Source organism: Mytilus californianus, unplaced genomic scaffold (genome assembly GCF_021869535.1).
Source record: "Mytilus californianus isolate M0D057914Y unplaced genomic scaffold, xbMytCali1.0.p SCAF_15, whole genome shotgun sequence".
NCBI lineage: Eukaryota > Metazoa > Mollusca > Bivalvia > Mytilida > Mytilidae > Mytilus > Mytilus californianus.
Genome location: NW_026262637.1, coordinates 27,383,594 through 27,391,618, shown reverse-complemented (window position 1 = coordinate 27,391,618; position 8,025 = coordinate 27,383,594). Strand labels below are relative to the sequence as shown.

Genomic DNA, 8,025 nt, shown 5'->3' with positions numbered 1-8,025 from the left:
CAACAAATCCTTTATTACATAAACAATCTCGTTTTCACAAGAATACCATTGTATTAGCGCACTTCATCGTTGCTCCAGAAGTATACCAGTTCCAAGAATTTAATTCTTATTCTCTATTCTAGGGCATATAATTATAGTTAATATCAGATAAACGTAATCCAGACAGGTAGACGTATATTTTTATCTGCAGGTTATCTGCATGTAGCGACATAATCACGATGACAAACATTGAAAAAGATATCTATGATCGATTGAATTATTCATGATTAATTTGGTATGTGCTGTCATTTCATTAGTTTTTATCTTAAAATTTTCTTGCATGGATTTATAATGTTTTGTCGTATCGCCAAATCACATTGTAACATATCAATAACACCTTTAATATGGCATGTTGTTGGTTGCAAAAATTTTATATTTTTCATTTAAATGCAATATTTTTTATTTAATTGATATATTTCTTCATTGAAATGCAATATTTTTTTATTTGAATGGTATATTTTTTCATTTAAATGCAATATTTTTTATTCAAATGGTATAATTTGTCATTCAAATGCAATATTTTTTATTCAATTGGTATAACTTGTCATTTTAATGCAATATTTTTTATTCAATTGGTATAGTAGTTTTTTTATTTATATGCAATAATTGCATTATGGGAAATTCTTTGACGTCATAAGGTCAAATTTGCAACAACGTTTGTGATTGGTCGGTAATTGTTTGGATTTCTCCCCTTTCTTTCTAAACATAAGTGACCAAGAATTAAAAAAGCGTCAGAATATCGCCCCTCAAACTAAATCTGGCGTTTGTGCGAGTCCTGCACTGGCTGTAAAAATCTTCTGGTCCTAACTATTATTTCTATTGCAAAATTTCGATGGTCAAAACGTTCGGACCACAACTTTTCAAAAACTTTCATTGTATATGGTAAAATGGACGTCATATTAAACTCCAAATTATACACAAGAAACTAAAATTAAAAATGATACAAGACTAACAAAAGCCAGAGGCTCGTGACTTGGGACAGGCGCAAAAATGCGGCTGTGTTAAACATGTTTTTTGAGATCTCAACCCTCCCCCTATACCTCTAGCCAATGTAGAAAAAACAAACGTACAACAGTACGCACAGTAAAACTCAGTTTAAGAGAAGTCCGAGTCCGATGTCAGAATAGGAAACAAAAGAAAATAAACAAAATGACAATAATACATAAATAACAACAGACTACTATATGCAAGTATATCGTTTTTTAAATAGATTAGACGGCACCGTTGGTTTTCCCGTTTGAATGGTTTTACACTAGTCATTTTGGGGGGCCCTTTATAGCTTGCTGTTCGGTGTGAGCCAAGGCTCCGTGTTGAAAGCCGTACTTTGACCTATAATGGTTTACAAATTATGACTTGGATGGAGAGTTGTCTCATTGGCACTCATACCACATCTTCTTATATCTATATACAACGTAAACCAGACGTTTCTCAGACTGTTTTCTTTTTTAATAAATCCTTTGCCGTGCGTTGTGTACTGATTGATACTTCGGTCTGGGAGAACAAGATTTATTTCAGTACTAGTTGTTATTAGCTTTGAGCAAACTTCCACTGAGTAATTGAAAATACTCTAATGTCGGTGCTTTGTGTCTATTGTCTTAATGTTAGTTTTTTTGTGTGTGTCTCGTACCGATCTTTTGACTAATTGCAACTGATTAGTGCAGATTGTTCTTTTATTGTACTGTTACACCGATGTCCCAGCATCGGGATGGGTTGAGTGCTCACAAACATGTTGTTGTACTGTTACACCACTGTCCCAGGTTAGGGGGAGGATTGGGATCCCGCTAACATGTTTAACCCTGCCACATTCTGTATGTATGTGCTTGACCCAAGTCAGGAGCCTGTAATTCAGTAGTTGCCGTTTTTTGCTGTGTTATACATATTTGTGTTTCGTTCATTTTTTGTACATTAATTCGGCCGTTAGTTTTCTCGTTTGAATTGTTTTACATTTGTGATTTCGGGGCCTTTTATAGCTGACTATGCGGTGTAGGCTTTGCTTATTGTCGAAGGCCGTACGATGACTTATAGCTGTTGATTTCTGTGTAATATGGTCTCTTGTGAAGAGTTGTCTCATTTGCAATCATACCACATCTTCGTTTTTATATCAACCCTACCATATTTTTTATTTGCCTGTCCCAGGTCAGGAGCCTGTAATGTAGTGGTTGTCGTTGGTTCATGTCTCGACTCATATTTGATATTTTGTAAATTGTTTTGTTATGTATAATTAGGCCATTAGTTTTTTCGTTTGAATTGTTCACACTTTTCATATCGGGCCTTTTATAGACGACAGTATCAGGTTTTTGTCATTGTTGAAGGCCTTACGATTGTCTATAATTGCTCACATCCACTTCATATTTGAACTCCGGTGGATAGTTGCCTTATTAGCAATCATATCCCATCTCATCTCTTCGTTTTTATATTATATACCTGACTTCTAAATTCGTGTTTTCCTGAACAAGCATGAAATATTTGTCACTGGGCGTAAAAAATTAGCAACAAACAATCAATCAATTTAAAATGGTGTTAAATAAGTGGAAAACAATTTGATATTTATCTATTTGTTGGGATGGGGGACAGAAGGATTTCATATATGAATATGGTTGCCTGGTAAGAGCTGAAAAATAGGCATCATTAGCGACAGATTAAAATGAATAATAATACCCTCTCTTCCCTTCCCCATCCTTCATCTTTAAATTTAAACTGACCACCACGGAATAGCCCAATAGCGTTCAAAGTAGCGTTTGACACCAATCAATCAAAATTCCTTCCCTAGAATATCAAATAATCGTCCCTTAACTGTTATTGTCCGACGGTGTAGTTCTTATATTTATCCAGCTTATCGTCCTACAGGTTTGTCCTACTAAGGCTGTCATACCATAAAAACGTTTATAACACAGCTCACATTCTAATATATCTGCATTCATAAATTTATTAGTCATTTAGACTAAACGACGCCATATATAGATATAAGAAGATGTGGTATGAGTGCCAATGAGACAACTCTCCATCCAAGTCAAAATTTATAAAAGTAAACCATTATAGGTCACAGTACGGTCTTCAACACGGAGCCTTGGCTCACACCGAACAGCAAGCTATAAAGGGCCCCAAAAAATTACTAGTGTAAAACCATTCAAACGGGAAAACCACCGGTCTAATCTATATATGTTTGTTATGTGCCTCTGCCGTCTAAACAACCTATCAAAAAAGAATAGGTGGAAGAGAGCCAGAAGATCTTCCCAATGCAAAAAAAAACAGAAATGGACTTCTTCTGGCTCACTACCGAAGAACAAAAAAACGCGCCCCATTAATATGTTTTAAAAACGCCTTGTCCCTACCCTTTTTTCCCTAAAATTGGCATTGTTAAATATATATACATATATATAATCATCATTACAATGCTATTGTATTTTTATAAGACCTACTTTATTACATGATCTGGGACTAATGACATCTATCTATAAGTCCAAGCATACAGTAAATTATTATAAAATGAATATGTTATACCTAACAACAAAATTATTTTCATTTACCTGTGTTTAAAGTTATTGCAAATGGCTGATATTTTTGTTCGAGCATATTGTTTTTCTTTAATTGTTTAACTTTTCATACCGATATAAAATGTTACTATTATTATTCTTCCCTTAGTTTATTTATTTTGTATTTACATTGTATCATAGGTCAAATTTATTTGTTCAGTGTATGTTCAATGGTGTTAATATGTCCTTTGATTGAGTTAAGCTATTTCAGTTGATATTTTATAGTGTGTCTTTCTCTGTTGTGATGTTACACTATTGTTTCAGAAAAAGGGTGAAGGTTTGGTACCATTAAAACGTTTAAACCCGCTGCATTTGTTTGCACCTGTCCTAAGTCAGGAATCTGATGTTCAGTAGTTGTCGTTTGTTGATGTGGTTCATAAGTGTTTCTCGTTTTTTATATAGATTAGACCGTTGGTTTTCCCGTTTGAATGGTTTTACACTAGTAATTTTTGGGGCCCTTTATAGCTTACTGTTCGGTGTGAGCCAAGGATCCATGTTGAAGACCGTACTCTGACCTGTAATGGTTTACTTTTATAAATTTTGACTTGGATGGAGAGTTGTCTCATTGGCACTCATACCACATCTTCTTATATCTATATTCTTGTTTTAATAACTACATATGATGCTATGCATGAGTCACCATTTATCAGGACAGGAATTGGGTTTACATAGAGAGAATAATGTGCAAAAAATAGATAAGCGGCGGGACCAAACCTATAGATAACATAATAAAGAAATGATGAAATATAAAGAATTCGTTGATTGTTTTTTGGTTGCCTTATGTCCAGTGGCAAATATTTCACGCAAGTTTAGAACAAATATAATAGAGATCAAAGGATAAAGAAAAGAGTGAAATGGTAAAAACTAAAAGATTTAGAATTATAGAAACGATCTTTGATCTGAACCCCCCCCCCCCCCTCCCCTCACACACACACCATAACCTTTACTGCCAATACTCGCATATATGCATCTCTATACAAATATCTAAATCTGACCCCCCCCCCCCCCCCCCTCTATAAAGTATTATAATAAATCAATATAGTAGTTCCATGCTAAAAAAAGTAATGTCTGATTTCTTTTTTGTTCTTTCTAAAACAAAAATACCATGTTAACCATTATATGTAGGTATATTTCAATTTTATAGTTATATTTTCTTTATTATAAAAATTACTATTTTTTTCGTTGGTTTTTTAAAAGAACTTAGCTGTTAGTATTTGGTTGAACAAATTTGGTCTCGTACATATACCGGATGAATATTATTCAAGAAATACGTGACGGACGAACGGAAAACAAGTGCGTATAACTATGTTCTTCACATCCATTATGGGCCATCAACACAATGCACATTACATATTTCATATTACCCAAATATATTGACATTGAACACAAGAAAACTTCTCTTCTAATAGACCATGTATGTATATAGACTGTTTAGACGACTTGAAAACCACATTATACTGAGTCTGTTGTTATTTTTTGTATCTCTCACTACACTATAACTTATAACTTTATAATCATGCCATGTTGTATTTGTACCTTTTGCATGTCCCTCTCTGTTCTTTTGGTGTATTACATTTTAAAATAAGTAATAATAATGTTATTGTTACATTTCTAGAAGATTATAAATTAAAGTTTTATTTGGATTTACTACCAATGAGTCGGTATAACTTGATTTTATCACCGCAATTGAATAGGACACTGCAGCCAACTGCCAGTGTTTCACCCAGCTTTATGGTATGACTAACCCTCTGTTATTAATACTGATAGATTCCATTAGGACAACTATCAGAGAGAAAACAAGAATTGAGAGAAGGTCATTTATAATATAAAAATTAGAGACCAAAATGACATAGAAGTTACCGTACGGTCTTTAGCATGGATAGAGGAAATCATTGAAAAAGAGTACAGCTAAATCTGCTATTTAATCTATGTTCATGAGAATTAAGTTATTATAACATACCAGTATCTTAAAACTTGAAGTGGCTTCTGTATAATGCCTTCCTGTACTTTCTATTATAATAATAAATTACAACACTGCAAATAATACTAACATTGATATCTAAATAAATCTTGGATATTTAGCATGATATATATATGTATGAAGAAAATACAAAAAATATACTTAAACATTGTTCAAAAATTATTTTATACTTCAAGTTTAATTTTAGAGCTTTCGACAACAGTGAAAGGATCAAACAACCCTTTATTGTTAATCAGATTGTGTCCCATGAATTTAGTTTTTTTGTTTCCATGAAAAAATAAACTTTTAAGTGGAGTTCCTAGTCGAAGTTTCACTGTGAAAATTAAATCATGTTTCCGGTTAGAAAAATCAATGTCATACCCAAGACGTACAAATGCTCTCAGTTTTGGGTCCGCCTGCTCAGATGTTCCAAGATGGTCGAAGTTTATTACTATTATATTTCTTTCCACATATTGTCTAAAGTGACACCAAATATACTTCCATTCAATTTGTGTCCAGGGTGTATCTTGGTGTAAGTAATAATCACTCAGTATTATCAAATATTTTCTGCTGTTGATGATTTGTTCTAAAATTTCTTCTTCCTTGACAGACCCTGGCGGTAAATCACGACAAGGAACAAACAGTCGATAGCCAGATGCCTCAAGATGTCTAACTAAGACATTTAAAACCCACATACGTAACTCATCATTTTCATCATTGAAAGAAACGAATGCATCGTATTTTAGAAAACATCCAACTTTGGAAGCTGAGTTTCGGAGAAAGTATTTCCTCTGCAACAAATAAACTTCATACCTGAACAGGTACACCACACCAAAAATAATCACAATGAGAGTAGACAGAAGGCTTAAGATAATAGATATGATACTAGTAATCATAAACTTTTCTTGTTTACAAATATCATCGGTTGATATTTCATCAACTGGGATAAGACCATGATCTGTCTCACAAACATAGGAACTCATATTACTGCATTGCTTTAAACCTCTGTTGTCAGCCCAGTGTTTTATCCACTCCGTATCACAATTGCAATCTATTGCTACATCTCCAAATTTTGATTTGCATGGATTTAGAGTCTGAAATGCGCGTGGAACTTTTTTGAAATTATTATCAGCAAAATTAAGAACTATATCTTCTGGTAACATCTCTATCGCTTCGGGGGAAAAAGTTGCCACCTTATTGCCAGACATATCAAGCACGGTTGCATCTTTTAGATAACTCTTATTATCAAAATGAGTGATGTTATTATTTTTGAAAATCAATGTCAAGTTATTGCTAAATCTGTTCCACTGTGGTACTTCACAAGGCATTTTTTTTAGACCTGCATCGCTGCAATCAACAACAGTTCGCCTTTCTTTAGGTTGGTAAAAACACGTACAATTTCGTGGACATTTTTCGGTTAAATTGCATATAAAGATATCAAGACGACCTTCCTTCACTATATCTGGAATAGTTTTGCCTCTATATTCTGGAGGATTCCAGCATGATATGTTAAAATAATCTCTCCAAATCCTTTTTATGACATCTTCTGCGAGTTCAAGGTAAGGTTCCATACGACAATCGCAGGTCCATTTCACATCCGGCATAACAAATCCATAAGATATTACCTTACCAAGAATAGCAATGTCAGTTATGCCTAGTTTTTCAAAATCAATAAACGTTGTAAAGCTGTTACCGACTAATTCAACTATTCCACCACGGTAATCTTTTTCAGGATCTATTTTAAAGTTATTTGTATTAACAATTTTTGAAATATCGTTTGATGCAAAAGTTATCTCACAGAAATCTGATTCAGAAATCATGTTGCTAAATTCAATTGATTTCATTTCATTATGAGAAAAATCCGCCCTAAATATTTGAAGTGAACTTGCAGTAATTGTTGCAGGAGCTAGAACCTTTAATCCATTATGTGTTACCCTCAGCTCGCGTAAATTTGTAAGACTTAGGAAGGTATAATTTCCAATAAAGTGAATTTTGTTATAACTTAAGTCCAGAGTATCTAACATGGAGAGGCATGATAAATTTCCAACTTCAGTCAGTTGATTTGATTGCAAATCAATGCGAACTATATTTGGAAAATCACAAATGTTTATTGGTATTTGGGAAAGGTATCCTTGTGAGTGGTATAAACTGTAGTATTGACTTTTATTTTGTTCTTCAGAAAATACCACCGCCATTCCATTTCTGCGTGTGTACTCCAGCTGAAGACGTACTGTTGTATCGACTGGTACCTCCCATAATGGTTTAGCTCTACATACGCAACAGTCTTCCCTGGTCCATTGATGTTTTAGCGGATCTGGTGTGCATGATTTGTTTGGACATTTCATATATGTCCGATTTGCATACTTGGGGATCCATGGTACGAACTCATCGTTCCAGTACCTAGGTTGTGAATAAACGGAAGAAATTTCAACAAGAATTAAAATGGTTAGCAAAGCGTATTTCATTCTGAAGACTTTTCCATACATTTAATGA

General features: G+C 33.8%; 1 protein-coding gene across 1 annotated transcript; it reads right to left on the bottom strand.

Moving 5' to 3' along the window:
* Nucleotides 1-5,375: 5,375 nt before the first annotated feature.
* Nucleotides 5,376-7,727, bottom strand: LOC127726014 (toll-like receptor 8). Its single transcript, XM_052233311.1, has one exon. The coding sequence runs from the start codon at nucleotides 7,725-7,727 to the stop codon at nucleotides 5,718-5,720; it is 2,010 nt and encodes a 669-aa protein (XP_052089271.1). The 3' UTR covers nucleotides 5,376-5,717.
* Between the last annotated feature and the right edge of the window lie 298 nt (nucleotides 7,728-8,025).